At 39.8% G+C, this 17,448-nt stretch overlaps 1 protein-coding gene across 50 annotated transcripts in view; it reads right to left on the reverse strand.

Moving 5' to 3' along the window:
• Positions 1-17,448, reverse strand: part of SORBS2 (sorbin and SH3 domain containing 2) — a 232,235-nt gene that overhangs the window by 11,626 nt on the left and 203,161 nt on the right. For 42 of the 50 annotated variants that reach the window (XM_032298821.1, XM_032298818.1, XM_032298819.1 and 39 more), the window contains 3 exons: positions 15,899-16,006; positions 10,070-10,119; positions 5,619-5,725 (listed from right to left, as the gene is read on the reverse strand). In XM_032298821.1, coding sequence (XP_032154712.1) covers positions 5,619-5,725; positions 10,070-10,119; positions 15,899-16,006 — 265 coding nt within the window. The remainder of the gene's footprint in view (positions 1-5,618; positions 5,726-10,069; positions 10,120-15,898; positions 16,007-17,448) is intronic. The other 8 variants (XM_032298857.1, XM_032298848.1, XM_032298852.1 and 5 more) reach the window with 1 other exon arrangement.

Genomic DNA, 17,448 nt, shown 5'->3' on the forward strand with positions numbered 1-17,448 from the left:
CAAAGACGAAAGGTGGATAAATCCACAAATGTGGGAAGAAACCAGTGCAAAAAGGATGAAAACACCTGAAACCAGAATGCCTCTCCTCCTACAAGGGATCACAACTCCTCACCAGCAAGAGAACAAGGTTGGATGAAGAATGAGTGTGATGAATTGACAGAAACAGGCTTCAGAAGGTGGGTAATAAGTAACTTCTGTGCACTAAAAGAACATGTTCTAACCCAGTGCAAAGAAACTAAGAACCTTGAAAAAAGATTTAACGAAATGCTAATGAGAATAAACAACTTAGGGAGGAATATAAGTGAATTGATGGAGCTGAAAAACAAAACATGAGAACTTTGCGAATAAAACACAAGTTTCAACAGCTGAATTCACCAGGCGGAAGAAAGGATATCAGAGGTCAAACATCAACTCAATGAAATTAAACAAGAAGGCAAGATTAAAGAAAAAAGGGTAAAAAGGAATGAACAAAGTCTCCAAGAAATATGGGACTATGTGAAAAGACATAATCTATGCTTGACAGGTGTACCTGTGACGAAGAGAATGAATCCAAGCTGGAAAATACTCTTCAGGATATTATCCAGGAAAACTTACCCAACCTAGCAAGGCAGGCCAATATTCAAGTCCAGGAAATAAAGAGAACACCACAAAGATATTCCTCAAGAAGAGCAACCTGAAGGCACATAATTATCTGATTCACCAGGGTTGAAATGAAGGAGAAAATGCTAAGGGAAGCCAGAGAGAAAGGTCGGGTTACCCACAAAGGGAAGCCCATCAGACTCAAAGCGGATCTCTCAGCAGAAACTCTACAAGACAGAAGAGAGTGGGGGGGCCAATATTCAACATCCTTAAAGAAAAGAACTTTCAACCCAGAATTTCACATCCAGCCAAACTAAGCTTCATAAGTGAAGGAGAAATAAAATCCTTTACAAACAAGCAAGTACTCAGAGATTTCATCACCACCAGGCCTGCTTTACAAGAGCTCCTGAAATAAGTACTAAACATAGAAGGGAACAACCAGTACCAGCCACTCCAAATACATACCAAACGGTAAAGAGCATCAACACAATGAAGAAACTACATCAACTAATGGGTAAAACAACCAGCTAGCATCAAAATGGCAGGATCAAATTCACACATAACAATTTTAACCCTAAATGTAAATGGGCAGAATGCCCCAATCAAAAGACACAGACTGGCAAATTGGATAAAAAGCCAAAACCCATCAGTGCGCTGTATCCAGGAAACCCATCTCACATGCGAGGATGCACACAAAGACTCAAAATAAAGGGATGGAGGAAGATTTACCAAGCAAATGGAGAGAGAGAGAGAGAGAAAAAAAAAAGCAGGAGTTGCAATTCTTGTCTCTGATAAAATAGATTTTAAACCAACAAAGATCAAAAGAGACAAAGAAGGACATTACATAATGGTAAAAGAATCAATGCAACAAGAAGATCTAATGATCCTAAATATATACACACCCAATACAGGAGCACCCAGATACATAAGGCAAGTTCTTTTTTTTTTTTTTTTTTAGACGGAGTTTCGCTCGTGTTACCCAGGATGGAGTGCAATGGCGCGATCTCGGCTCACCGCAACCTCCGCCTCCCGGGTTCAGGCAATTCTCCTGCCCCAGCCTCCTGAGTCGCTGGGATTACAGGCACGCGCCACCATGCCCAGCTAATTTTTTGTAGTTTTAGTAGAGACGGGGTTTCACCATGTTGACCAGGATGGTCTCGATCTCTTGACCTCGTGATCCACCCGCCTCGGCCTCCCACAGTGCTGGGATTACAGGCTTGAGCCACCGCGCCCGGCCAAGGCAAGTTCTTAATGACTTACAAAGAGACTTAGACTCCCACAAAATAATAGTGGGAGACTTTAACACCCATGGTCAATATTAGACAGATCAATGAGACAGAAAATTCACAAGGATACCCAGGACTTGAACTCAGACCTCGACCATTTACAGAACTCTCCACCCCAAATCCACAGAATATACATTCTTCTCAGCACCACATCACACCTACTCTAAAATTGACCACATAATTGGAAGTAAATCACTCCTCAGCAAATGCAAAAGAATGGAAATCATAACAGTCTCTCAGACCACAGTGCATCAAGTTAGACCTCAGAATTCAGAAACTAACTCAGAACTGCACAGTTTCATGGAAATGGAACAACTGGCTTTTGAATGTTGACTGGATAAACAATGAAATGAAAGCAGAAACAAAGATGTTCTTCGAAACCAACGAGAATGAAGACACAACATACCAGAATCTCTGGGACACATTTAAAGCAGTGTCTAGAGGAAAATACATAGCAATAAATGCACACATGAGAAGCAAAGAAAGATCTAAAATTGACACCCTATCGTCAAAATTGAAAGAGCCAGAGGAGCAAGATCAAAAAAACTCAAAAGCTAGCAGAAGACAAGAAATATCTAAGATCAGAGCAGAACTGAAGGAGACAGACAAAAAAAAACCCTTCAAAAAATCAATAAATGCAGGAGCTGGCTTTTTGAAAAGATAAACAAAATAGACCACTAGGCAGGTTAATAGAAAAGAGAGAATAACCAAATTGATGCAATAAAAAACGATAAAGGGGATATCACCACAGTTTCCACAGAAATACAAACTATCATCAGAGATTATTACAAACAACTCTATGCATATTAATTAGTAAACCTGGAAGAAATGGATAAATTCCTGGACACTTGCATCCTCCCAAGCCTAAACCAGGAAGCAGTAGAAACCCTGAATAGACCAATAACAAGGACAGAAGTTGAGGCAGCAATTAAGAGCCTACCACCCAAAAAAGGAGCCCAGGTCCAGACAGGTTCACAGCCGAATTCTACCAGACATACAAAGAGGAGCTGGTACCATTCCTTCTGAAACTATTCCAAACAATCCAAAAAGAGGGAATCCTTCCCAAATCATTTTATGAGACCGACATCATCCTGATTCCAAAACCCAGCAGAGATTCAACCAAAAAAGAAAACTTCAGGCCAATATCCATGATGAACGTAGATGCAAAAACCTTCAATAAAATCCTGGCAAACAGATTGCAACAGCATATCAAAAAGCTTATCCACCATAATCAAGTAGGATTCATCCCGGGGATGCAAGGCTGGTTCAACATAAGCAAGTCTATAAAAGTAATTCACCACATAAACAAAACCAAAGACAAAAACCACATGGTTATCTCAATTGATACAGAAGGCCTTTGACAAAATTCAACAGCCCTTTATGCTAAAAACCATAAATAAACTAGGTATTGATGGAACATATCTCAAAATAATAAAAGCTATTTACAACAAACCCACAGCCAATATCATACTGAATGGGCAAAAACTGGAAGCATTCCCTTTGAAATCTGGCACTAGACAAGGATGCCCTCTCTCACCACTCCTATTCAATATAGTACTAGAAGTTCTAGCCAGAGCAAGCAGGCAAGAAAAAGAAATAAAGGGTATTCAAATAGGAAAGGAGGAAATTAAATTGTCTCTATTTGCAGATGACATGATTGTATATCTAGAAGACCCCATCATCTCAGCCAAAAATCTCCTGAAAGTGATAAGCAACTTCAGCAAAGTCTCAGGATACAAAATCAATGTGCAAAAATCACAAGCATTACTATACACCAATAACAGACTTAAAGAGAGCCAAATCAAGAGGGAACTCCCATTCACAATTGCTGCAAAGAGAATAAAATACCTGGAAATACAACTAACAAAGGATGTAAAAGGACCTCTTCAAGGAGAACTACAAATCACTGCTCAAGGAAATAAGAGAGGACACAAACAGATGGAAAACCATTCCATGCTCATGGTTAGGAAGAATCAATATTGTCAAAATGGCCATACTGCACAAAGTAATTTACAGATTCAATGCTATCCCATCAAGCTACCTATGGTCCTCTTCACAGGACTGGAAAAAACCACCTTAAACTCCATATGGGCCAAAAGAGAGCCCGCATTGCCAAGACAATTTTAAGCAAAAAGAACAAAGCTGGAGGCATCATGCTAACTGACTTCAAACTATACTACAAGGCTACAGTCATCAAAACAGCATGGTACTGGTACCAAAACAGAGATATAGACCAATGGAACAGAATAGAGGCCTCAGAGGCAACACCACACATCTACAACCATCCGGTCTTTGACAAACCTGACAAAAACCAGCAATGGGGAAAGGAAATGTTTAATAAATGGTGTTGGGAAAACTGGCTAGCCATGTGCAGAAAGCAGAACTAGACCCCTTCCTGACACCTTACACTAAAATTAACTCCATATGGCTTAAAGACGTAAACATAAGACCTAACACCATAAAAACCCTAGAAGAAAATCTAGGCAAAACCATTCAGGACATAGGCATAGGCAAGGACTTCATGACCAAAACACCAAAAGCATTGGCAACAAAAGCCAAAATAGACAAATGGGACCTAATGAAACTCCACAGCTTCTGTACAGCAAAAGAAACAATCATTAGAGTGAATCGGCAACCAATAGAATGGGAAAAAATTTTTGCAGTCTACCCATCTGACAAAGGGCTAATATCCAGAATCTACAAAGAACTAAAACAGATTTACAAGAAAAAAATAAGCCCATTCAAAAGTGGGCGAAGGATATGAACAAACACTTTACAAAAGAAGACATACATGAGGCCAACAAACATGAAAAAATGCTCATCACCACTGGTCATTAGAGAAATGCAAATCAAAACTACATTCAGATACCATCTCACACCAGTTAGAATGGCGATCATTTAAAAATCTGTAGACCACAAATGCTGGAGAGGATGTGGAGAAATAGGAACACTTTTACATTGTTGCTGGGAGTAAAATTAGTTCAACCATTGTGGAAGACTGTGGCGATTCCTCAAGGATCTAGAAATAGAAATTCCATTTGACCCAGCAATGCCATTACTGGGTATATATCCAAAGGATTATAAATCGTTCTACTATAAAGACACATGCACACAAATGTTCATTGCAGGATTGTTTACAATAGCAAAGACCTGGAACCAACCCAAATGCACATTTATGATAGACTGGACAGGGAAAATGTGGCACATATACACCATAGAATACTATGAAGCCATAAAAAATGATGAGTTTGTGTCCTTTGTAGGGACATGGATGAATCTGGAAACCACCATTCTCAGCAAACTGACACAAGAACAGAAAATCAAACACTGCATGTTCTCACTCATAGGCGGGTGTTGAGCAATGAGAATACATGGACACAGGGAGGAGAGCATCACACACTGGGTTCTTTCGGGGGGGAAATAGGGGAGGGACAACGGGGGGTGGGGAGTTGGGGAGAAATAGCATGGGGAGAAATGCCAGATATAGATGATGGGGAGGAAGACAGCAAATCACACTGCCATGTGTGTACCTATGCAACAGTCTTGCATGTTCTTCACATGTACCCCAAAACCTAAAAGGCAATAAAAAAAATAAAATGCAATAGCCTTGGGATTACATGGTGCATATGAACGTCTGAAAGATGAAGGACATGAATTCAAAGGAAGCTTGGCTATCACAGCAAACCACGCAAGTGAGCAAACTCAAGCAAATTACAAAATAGCCAAATGTCTCTGAAGAAAAAGTGCACATACCCACAAACCAGCCATCATCACACTTTTCCATCACATCAATGACGTCACTTTCTCTGAGTTCCAGCTCATCTTCGTTCCTAGGAGTATAGTTATACAGAGCCTGAAACCTTAAACAGGACAAAGGAATGTGTTTATAAAAGTCTTGACAGCTTTGTGAAATATAGAACAATATTCATTCTACCTTTAACATTCCTATTCTTAACAATATGAACAATATTATATTGGGTGGCACATGTCTGGTAAACATGTAAATAGCAATATTTAGACCTTCACAGGCGTTAGACCACTCTAACAACATTTTGAAACTCACGAGGAATGTTCATGAGAATTGTAACACTCATAAATTGGATTAAAATATTTTAACATTTATAAGTCAGACCTGCATTTCAATTGTCCAGCCATCTAAGGTCTGTCATTCAGACATTCAATAATAGTACAAAATATAAGTGATATTTGCATTATTTAACCGTTTAAAAACAAGACGGAATCACAATTTTGGCTAGCCATAATCAGAAGCAAACAATTGCAGCTTGGGAATTGAATTTTCCAAGATTCTAAATTGAAACAGACAAAGTGTCTCAGACATGTCTTTTAAATCACTATATGTGAATTACTCTACAAAGGACAATCATTTTTTTTTACCAAGAGGAATTCTTTAAATCAGTTTAATAGTTTCGTTCTGTGTTTTCTGAGGATGCAGTATTGGAACATTTGATGTAATTAGCCTATGAAGTTGAGTAGATGTATTCTATGTGCCGTTATTACTGAGACAATTTCAAACAGATTATGGACATAAGTCTCTGCTTCAAATGAGTCCTGGAGAAATTGTATTTTATTTTAAAATTCTCTCTTGAAATGATTTTATATAAAAAAGAATTATTAATAGAATGCTACCATTTTCCTTTCCCTGCCTGAATTCTTTGACAGCATATACTGTGGTAACATTGATCAATAATGCATTCAGACGCTGAATTTGTGGTAAGAAAATAGCATACATTACAATAAATAGTAACATGGATTAGTATCTTTGGAAAATGAAGGCAGAAATTACTGTAGCTGAGAAGGTGAAGAAGAATTTAACATGGAATTAACATGAAAACTTCTTCATAATAGTACTAAAATATTACTAGTACTGTGAGGGGGATTTTTAAAAATTAGGAATTTGTTTCTACTGCTTTTTGAAACAGTCATGTTATTCTGCTAATATGAGAAAATAATAACTACATTCTAAGATATTTTAGATTTTTTAATGGAAACTTAAAAAAGTTCATAATCTTGACTACTGCTCTGGAACCAGAATGATTTATTTTTAATTACTTTATGAGTCAGAAAATCATATTTTGGTAGAACAAAACTATCCTTTGAACTCAAATCTAATGATAGCAACAGTGACCCACTGGCTTCGCCTGTTCATCCACCACTTGGATTGGGGGAACTGGATAGAGTCGGCTTCAAGGGTTCTAGGAAAGAGGTGAGAAGAAGGGGTGCCTAACACCATTCCCTAGAAAACATGGTTTTCCCTGCCCTGGCACCAAAGCCTGAAATTTCAACATTAGAGGTTTCTTCCCTGTTAAAACTTCATCCTTCCAGTAAACCTTATAGCCACTTACATTCTTTTGAGCATGGGCTTCTGAGGCCTTTTCTTGAGAGAGGGGTTTGTGATTATGGGGAAGGACAGAGAAAGGCAGCTAGCATCCCAGAGCAGTGGCCAAAAAGACGGAGCTGTGGCGTCCACAAACACACCTGATTTGGATGTTTGCATGCGGGCAGCTTTAGTAGAGGGAGTCAATTCATCTGGTTGTTTGTGTTAAGAATTTGATTTGGAGGCTGCTCAGGTGAAGGGGTGATACCTTTTGTCTATCTCTGGGGGAAAGTTCATGGTCCTTTTTCCAATTTCACATTTGAGACAGATTGGTCATTCCTGGGCTGCTGTTCTGGTGGGTATATACAGCACCTCTCACTTTGGGAAAACTGATTCTTTTATTGAGATTCTCTGGCTTGAACCCTGCCCAGGCTCATCTCCAGCCACTCATGGAGACCAGTTACCCAAGGCTGCTAGCCCCAGCTGCTGGAAAGAATCTCAAGGTCTCAGAGCTAACGCAACAAGATTGGCACAGACTCCTTCATTTTTGTGGGATGAAAGCCAACATGTCTGTCCAAATTTATTTACCATTCTGGTTTAATTAGGCCACAAAAACAAAAACAAAACAAAACCGAACCCAAGGAGTTTTATGGAAACATAAACACACCTTCAGGAAATCCTCCTGCCTCTGCCAGCTTTCAAAGTCAGTGCTGTGTGACAGGAAATGGAGTCGAATCACAGTTTTAAAAAACGCTGTCCTGAGATGTGTTGGTGAGATGAATGATGATGGTGTGGTAAGGATGCCTCCAAAAGAAATGTGTCTTTTAATCAGGAAATGCTGAGCCCAACTGGAGGCCCTCTCTGTAACTTGCACTTTTTCTAGCATATATTTCACTAAAACCCTGAATTGCAGTCACAAAATATTATGTTCCTACTTTTGCTCAAAACTTATTTTTAGGCCGGGCGCAGTGGCTCACGCTTGTAATCCCAGCACTTTGGGGGGCCGAGGCGGGTGGATCACAAGGTCAAGAGATCGAGACCATCCTGGCTCACATGGTGAAACCCCGCCTCTACTAAAAATACAAATAAATTAGCTGGGCATGGTGGTGCGTGCCTGTAATCCCAGCTACTCAGGAGGCTGAGGCAGGAGAATTGCCTGAACCCAGGAGGCGGAGGTTGCGGTGAGCCGAGATTGCGCCATTGCACTCCAGCCTGGGTAACAAGAGTGAAACTCCGTCTCAGAAGAAAAAAAAAAACATTTTTAAATGAAAGCAACTAAGCAACACCCTAAAATCTCGAATTCAGGCTATAATCAAATATACATTTAATAAACAATGTTTTATAATATACAAATCAGGACTTTGAAAATGTAACCTATCTTTCATTCATAAACACTTTAAAAGCTGTTTGATATAATATATTGGTAATGCAATAAACCTAAGCAGCCCTTAAATTTATTTTTTATAATGTGATCTTATTCTCGTTTGGGTAAATAAGAGAACAAACAAAAACTTGAGAATTATAAGTCATTTTTAGTGTTTTCCAATTAAGCAAACTTTTTTTTTTTTTTTTTTTTTTTTTTTTTTTTGAGGCAGGGTGTTGCTCTGTTTCCCAGGCTGGAGTGCAGTGCCATAATCATGGCTCATTATAGCCTTAACCTCCCTGGGTCAAGTGATTCTCCCACCTCGGCCTACTGAGGAGCTGGACTACAGCTGCATGCCATCACACCTAATATTTTGTTTTTATTTCTGTAGAGATGGCGTTTAGCTATGTTGCCCAGGCTGGTCTTGAACTCCTGGGCCTTGGCCTCCTGAAGTGCTGGGATTACGGGCATGAGTGACTGCACCTAGCCTTAAGTGAGATTCTAAATGATGATCACTTGTAACCTGTTCTTTCCAAAGTACAGACTTGCCCTCACCAATAACACCTTTCTGGCTGTACTCCGTGAGAAACAGTCTCGTCTGCAGATTCTTTTTGCTGAGTTTCAGGTCTGTGGGGAGCAAGGAAGGACTTGATGGTGACAAAGGCACCAGGCCACCTCCAGGACCTCCCACAAGGAGGAGGCTTTGGTTAGCCTGTTCTGCTCCAGGCCAGCAGAGTGAGGGCAGTGGGTCAGGATCCCCAGCGTGTGCTAGATGTGCTGGACGAAGTTTAGGTCCATGAATGAGCCTTCCCTGGGGTCTCATGCTTGACTCAGTGTGGGCAGTAGCCAACAGGAAGTTGATAACTCCTGAACATCTCTCTGGGACAAAATGGGCCCGAAAAAGAAACACACAGAGAGAATCTTCAAGACAACGTGTGACACCTTCAGGCTGGCTTAACTCATGTATCAGAAAGGAGAGGAAATTTGAAAGGAAAGTTTGAAAAGGCATTTTCCTGGTGCTGTGGAAGTAACAGCATGTAACTGAGTAACAGTGTTTTAATACTGCCATTTTCAAATGACTCTTCCAAGCATATAACTTTGGAATTACATTATTAACATCACTTTAGGTCTTTTTTACATTTAGGTCCTCTTTTACTGCCTCCCAGAGGGGTGAAAACAAGGTTAGACCATTTTCTATAAGCCTTTGTTACACAGCCAGCAAAGCAGAGAGGGAGACAGAATTATCCATCTTAGGAATCACTGAAGCATTGGAAAGTTTCCCTATGATTCAATTAAAATCTTCTCAGAGAACTATGGGTTCTTTTAAAAATAGATTTCTGATCACTGTCATAGAAGAGACTCCTGCAATTTCTTGTAATTCAGGGGCCTCATGTTAGTTACTTGGGTCTTTCACTTGCAAAGCCGTGCCCTCTGACATTTTGGTACAGTTGTCCATTTTGTGGGTCAAGGTTAGTCTCGAATTTAGAAGATAAGAAGAATACTTACGGTTCCCCCCCACCTTGAATATTTTCATGAGTAAACACAGGACGCTGTGGCTGAAATGAAATGATTTTCAATGTAATCAATGTTTAAACTGGTACTAATTAAAAGATAATTTGGATAATGGCATGGTACTTTTCTTGACATTTAATATTTCCTGTTGTAAAAAACCAAAAGGAAGAAAAAAATAAAGGGTTTCTGCAGGATTAATAATTACAATATTTAAAGGGAGCTTTAAAGTAAAATAACCAAGGTCAAATGTTTCGAACATGTCTACAATCTCGTCTGCTCAAGCTTTAAGGAAAAGTTGGGGTTTAGTCCCACTGATTTTTCAAAGGCCAGGAATAGGAAAAGAACACAGACAGCAAACCACTAGAATAGGAAGTATAGACACCTTCATACAACCTTAGTCTCCAGCGTTTTCTCAAACAAGCAGAAAATAAACCACATTTAGTTTAACAGCAAAGTATCCACATTCATTCTTTCAACCTTTCCTTCACAGACAACATTTTCACATACAGTATACAGGAAAATGTCAATAAGCAGACATCCCATGCTACACTGGAATGAACATTCTCTGTTCTCAATGTGGAGAAAACACATGCATTTTTAAAAAGAGAAAACAGAACTTTGGAATGCAACGAACAATATCCAGGTAACATGTAACATTTTACCTTAGAAGAGAAATACTGGTAGAAATTTCCAGTGCACTGAACTCTCAAAAGAGTTTCTTTTCTTTTTAAACTAAGCATCAAGACCAGTATCTGTAATAGATACTTATAATATTGGAAATGACAAGCCTTAGCATCCCATATACCCACATTAATATTTCAATGAATGAAAGTTAACACGTTTGTTGAATATATAAACTCTGTAATTTATATTGACTACCTAAACTTTACCTTTTAGGGGAGAAATGCATACACATCATAACACATTTTAAAAGCATTTGCTTCTAAATAATAGCTACAGGGTAAAATCGGAATTTGCATGGCAATTATATAAGTGACGTTTGATGACTACTGAATTAGCTGTTAAATCCATGTCCTCAGACGTTGGGACCAGTTCTTAGATTTCCATAGTTATGAGTGATTACTGAGAGGATGGAAATCTCTTCCTGCAAATGGCCCATGGAAACCCCACTGGTCCAAGCTTGGATGGATAACCCTGAGGCTCCTTTTGGTCTTTGAGTCTATGATTATCCCCTTCCCAAATTCTTTATCTGCCCCCTTTCTATCCTACGTGTCTGTCTAGCATAAGACTAGGTACTCACAGTACTAAAACTGGAAGCTTTGGCTCTATTAATTGGAAACCTTTATTAACAGTATTCTTAGAAACTTCACTCAACAGTCTGTGGATAGAATATTTAAAGCTAGACTGCATAAGAATTACCGGACACATGTATGACTTAAGAGTGTGAAATAGTTTACTCCTACACATCAATATAAGCCTACTAACAATGTGTCTTTATTAAAATTAGAAGATATTCATATTTTAAGAAAAATTATGACTAAACAATTTTCCAGCCATCTTAAAGGTCATTTAATTCAAGATATTATTCAATCAATTTAAATCTATAAGCTGGTAACTAAGTCATTGATAAGCCTGTATCATTACTTATTTAAAGTTCTTTTCCAATCCAGTAAAACTTTATACATGTATAAAACTTTCATGCAGAAGTGGGATCTGCATACATCAACTGCCATTGGTATTATTTTGTAATAATTTTCCAGTCTTTTTTTCCCTTAGTCTTCTTTCTCCTTTTAAGTGCCTGCAGAATCACGTTCTCCCACGTGTGTCCACGTATCACAGTTTGTTTTGAAGTTGGAGTTGGTCTGGTCTTTTTTCCCACTATCATAAATAGCAATGCTATACACATTTTTTATGCAAAGAGCTATTTCCTTCTTTTGAACTATTCTTTAGAATATATTCCCAGGAGTAAAATTTCTGGCCTAAGAATATGCATTAAAGCCACATGGTTTTGCAAATGTCCATGTTAGTCACTGAAAAATACTGTATTCAAAAGCAATTTGAAAATGTCTGATATGCCACACTTCATACCGTACCCCAAGGTAGCTTCTACTGTCCCCAAAACAATTGTAGCACCATTTGCAGTGCATAATAGCTATAAATAATATTTCTTCTTAAGAGAAAATGTATAAAATATATTTCATTATGCTCTAAAATTGGTGTACCTGAAACCATTTTAATATTTTAAAAGTGAGTCAAAGTTTCAACTTCTACCTCACGGCATCTGATGCTTTGTATAACTGCTTATTTCATTCATTGCTCTTTTGTTAAAATGCGAATACCACTTTAAAAATCAAGTTGTTCATGAATATAAAACAATCTACTTCTGAAGTCTGTGTATCCCTTTTAGTTATCACCACTATAATTCTACTTGTTTCATTCCTGTAACTCGACCCACCTCATCACTTAAATGAACTGTCTCGCCAACCATTATGAAAATGTGGTGCTTGCTGCAAGTGTGCAGCTCCCTGGATCCCACGTCCATGGCTGGGAAACGTTTGTTTCTGTGTGTGGCAGCCAGCACCGTCCTGGCTATTTTTTTTTTTGAGACAGATTCTCATTGTCGCCTGGCTGGCATGCAGTGGCATGATCTCGGCTCACTGCAACTTCCGCCTCCCTGGTTCAAGTGATTCCCCTGCCTCAGCCTCTCTAGTAGCTGGGATTACAGGCATGTGCCACCACGCCCAGCTAATTTTTGTATTTTTAGTAGAGACGGGGTTTCACCATGTTGGCCAGGATGGTCTCCATCTCTTGACCTTGTGATCTGCCCACGTCGGCCTCCCAAAGTGCTGGGATTACAGGCGTGAGCCACCACACCGGGCCCCCGTCCTTGCTTCTACCTGTTTCCCAATATCTCTTTTCCCTTCCTTCATATCTTTCAAACCCTGCCCCTCTTTTTACCCACAGATCATCAGTTTTCTATACTGTTCACATCCCGTGGCCAGAATCAACCCAGACTTTTCTTAGCAGAGAAGCTGTGTGTGTCTTATAACGGTGAGTTTTAGAACTTTTTGAAGCTTACCTTTAACAAGAATCACCTCCATATTAATGTGGATAACTAGAAGACAGTTTTCAAGAAAGCTGTCTAATCACAGTACTTGAATTAGTTTATTCTTAAAACGTTTGACTAGTCGGGAATGAGTACCATGAACAGTTATTTGTGACGGCTCATCTGTGTCTTTTTTTGTTTTGGGCGTTAACCACCATATAACCTTGGGGATGCCCCTCACCTTCCCTATCTCTGAAATCAATGAGTTGGACAAGGTGATGGTTAATCAGGTCCCCTCAGGGATTCCACCAAGGATGCATATTTCTACAGATATTTCCTCTGCTGTGTAAAGGTGTCCTCATCAGCTTTACACACTCAGTTGTCAGACAGCTGTGACACTGACGTTAATTGGTTAATTCTCATGTATCTCAGTCATGTAAAAAAAATAATGGTTACAATTCAACTCCATTTTGCAGGTTAGTAAACCAGAACCCAAACATACTGGATAATTTCTTAATCTGACAAATAGGTAAACAAAACAAAAGAAACAAGATGGTAATTTTGATGTGAGCTCTTGGTTGCATGAAAGTTTACTATGATGGAATAGTTGACCTACCTTGGCTAAAATCAGCCTCTGAATTTTGACCCTCAGGTAGGTGCTAATGCATCCGCACTCTGCTGCCACCTCGTGGTGAGCAGTGGCAGCAACAAGCTAAGACTTGTTTCTGCTTTATCCGCCCCTTTCTATCGAAGTTCCCAAGCCTGGATTAATTTTAAGAGCCTATTATAAAGGCCACAGAGTGATGTGGGATAGATAGTCATCTACTTTTCCAACCATGTTCTTCCCTTCTCACATTTTATATTCTTGAGAAAGGATCCCTTGTAAGCCACCAGCATTTTTGGTCTGTGTCCAGTTCTATCTGTGCAGGCATTTCCATTTCTCATAACTTCTTGGCAGTTTTAAGATAAATATAGAACAAGATACATTTGTGACATTCAGAGAGACTTACATGAACGGAGCATAGAAAGATGGCTTTCGACTGACATAATCACTGTGCTGGACATTTATTTTGAGCAAGAATTATATTATGCTTATATTTCCTTAATGAATCTTAAGAGTAGAATAAGAGAAAATCCAATGAAGCATGATGTTGTTTTCATGGTGTCCTAAATATATGTATTTTTTCTGTAGCCCTAAATAATTTTTTCTGTAGCTATTTTTTAATGTTGTCAAAAATGGATACAAAAGAGACAAGTTCTAATCACATGCTAATTTGCAAAGCTAGACCCAATCACAAGTTACTGTTCATAAGGAAGCTGGTTTGAAATATCATGGAGTCTCTAACATCAGTAAAATGTATCCTTTCCTATCTTAGCTACAGTCTGTTGAAAAGCCATCTAATTTATCAAAGGTTCTGCAGTTATCTCTGGAGGCTTAGCTATATTTAGCATCAAATAATTCTTAAATAAGGATGGCCCGTTACTTTAAATACTAATGCAGAAAAATCTCCGAAAGCAATCTAAGCAGTGCTAAAGTGTTTTTGTCATTTTTTTTCATAAAATATTAGTTGTAGTACTTGCTAAGCAGAATTAGGTGAAATTCTCCTAATAGCAATACCATGCTTATGTTTATAGGCTTATTTTTCCTTCTTAAATTATGAAGGTAAAACATAACTTTGCAGAAATCTAAAAAATAGAATATGGTCCACACAAACACACACATAATCTGACATACAAATACATGATGTAAAAATCAGGTAAAAAAAATCTTAAGGGGAACAAAAGCATACCATCTCACGGACCCACAGGAAATTTATAGGTGGGTCCTCTTAATTGCGAAAGCAGCTTATTTTTTGCCTTGACCCTCAAGGGCCATTTAGGAGAGTCTAAGAATCCTACAAATTGGCATTCCTCTCTCTATGGCAACACAAAACTCTGCCTCAGCAACAAAATGAGAGCTTCCCATGCAATGCAAAAAGCACAAAGTGGCATAAATACAGAATAATATCTACTTTTTTTTTAGAAATGAAAAACGAAGACTTCTTTGAAATCAAGCCCTTGAGAACATGAAATGCAGACGCGTAGCTAAGTGTTGGACCAGTTAAGGTGGAGTCAGGGTCCACCAAAACAGAGATGGGGAAGGAATCCTGACTTCTGTCTGGATGAATATTTCCAAACTCCTTGGCTGCATTCCTTAGAATTTATAGTAAGTACCATTTAGAGTCCATGTCTTTTAAAGCACGGTAGATATCATAGAACTAAGTAGCTAAGGGAAAGTAATTTGACCTTCAAGTTCAATCAAAGCTGGCAAGAAATGGGAAGTGGATAGAATCCAGAGAGCAGTACCCCCGTATCCAGAAACGGCGCACCCAGAGAATGTAGTGCACGCGACTAGAGCAACAGAAGACTTTAGACAAGAACCATGGATTAAAAAAAATTCAAATTGAGTGACACAGAAGCAAACATGACTGGAAGTGTGTGAGTTCAGTACTGCATATGCTTGGCAATAGTTTCGTTCTTTGCAGGAGAGACGGGGACTAGAAAGCAGTGATTTCGTGTAGATCCATGAGACAGATGTGGACCACAACACACACGACACCCTTATTTACAGTAGGGAATCTGATCATGTCTTTGTGGATCTGGGAAACCTCATGTACACCTAAAAGGGAAGCCCATCACCAGGAGGTCACTTCATCTCCAGGGTGTCTCCAGCCTTACTTTGAGACCAGTTCACAGCAAAGACAACGAAGGAAGAGCCAGCCCCTGGGAGGGGTGGTCAGGATGTCTGGCTCAAGGTGGGGGCATGCTGACCCTACCCTGTGGGAACTGCTGAGCCCTCTGACAGGCGAGCCGCAGGATCTCTTAGACATCACTGGGCTGCGAGGAGGCTTACCCAGGACACACATCTCGCTTTTTAGGTCAGCCTGGAAAATCCATAAGAAGTTAGTTAGTTCTCATCTTCATCACACAGCCTTTAGGAGGAGCTTTCTTGGGTTGCTTTTTTCCATGCACACACAGCATGCCAATCTCCTGAACAACACCAGGGCAGAGAGGGTTAACAGCGCCTCCAGCTGCTCACACTGTTTCCACAACACAGGCACCAGCTGCCGTCTTAACACGGGACCCACGGGCAGAGCAGAAAAAGGTTTGTAGAGGAAAGCTGGTATAAGGGAGAGGCCAAGAACATATAAGAAATGTTATGCCTTTTTTTTTTTTTTTTTTTCAAAAAAAAAGTCTTGTTTTGTTGCCCCGGAGGGGGGGCAATGGTGTGAGCTCAGCTCACTGCAACCTCCGTCCTCCGGGTACAAGCGATTCTTCTGTCTCAGCCTCCTGAGTAGCTGGGATTACAGGTGTGCGCCACTACGCCTGGCTAATTTTTGTATTTTTAGTACAGATGGGGTTTCACCATGTTGGTCAGGCTGGTCTTGAACTCTGACCTCAGGTGATCTGCCCGCCTCCGCCCCCCAAAGCACTGGGGTTACAGGTGTGAGCCACCGTGTCCGGCCAAGAAATGTTATGTCTTTAACAGAACGCTTAGCAACGGGGTTCAAGATGCTCTCAAGCCTGACCTGCTCCCACGTGATTATTGAAGAGATGCAAGGTGAGACAAAGGAGAATTTGGCTTAATGCCCATCAGATTTCATGGACTATGTCATATATTTGTGGGAGGCAAAATTTTCTAACAAACATATAAGAAGAAAACAAGGCCTTTTTGGGGGAAAGCATGGTGAAACAATGAAATACTCAAGTGCTCTACCTGCAGGCTTGACTGTGTTAGTGTTCTTTCAGAGTAAGATCTTTCATATGACAGTGAACAAGCTGATCTTGTATGTGTGTGTCTCATTTTCCTTCCAACAGCAGACAGGATCTGGCAGAGTATTGCCTGGTATTTGATCTGGCTTAAGAGAACTTTAGTGGGAATAAAACACGCTTAAATAAAAGCATGTGGTTTTCTCAACTCTCGTTTAGAAAAGTTTTCCTAATTCTCAGTAACGATTGCCCTCAAATCCCCAGCCTCTCAGGATGAAATGTGTTTGGCATCGTTGCTTAGGGGTCATGGCAGACAAGGCTTGATGCTCTCCAAGTCCATTCTCTACTTGGTCCTCAGTAACAGGACCAGGCTGTTGGGGAGGCATGTGGCCATTCTGGATAAAGATCCCATTTCCTGACTTGTAGCTGGACACGCTCATGTGATAAGCTGTGACAGGGGATATGTGCAATTTCTGGGACATGGCCTTCAAGCGAGAAGGTGTAATTTCCCCCTTTTCTCCTTCCTGCTGGTTCGTGTGCAACAGGAAGGAGAAAAGAGGGGAGATTACACTTCTTCCTTGAGCAGTTCTTTTCTCTGCTGGGACCCATTGCAGAA

The sequence above is a fragment of the Sapajus apella genome, unplaced genomic scaffold (assembly GCF_009761245.1).
Source record: "Sapajus apella isolate SASKATOON/1434 unplaced genomic scaffold, GSC_monkey_1.0 scaffold39, whole genome shotgun sequence".
In the NCBI taxonomy this organism is placed as follows: domain Eukaryota; kingdom Metazoa; phylum Chordata; class Mammalia; order Primates; family Cebidae; genus Sapajus; species Sapajus apella.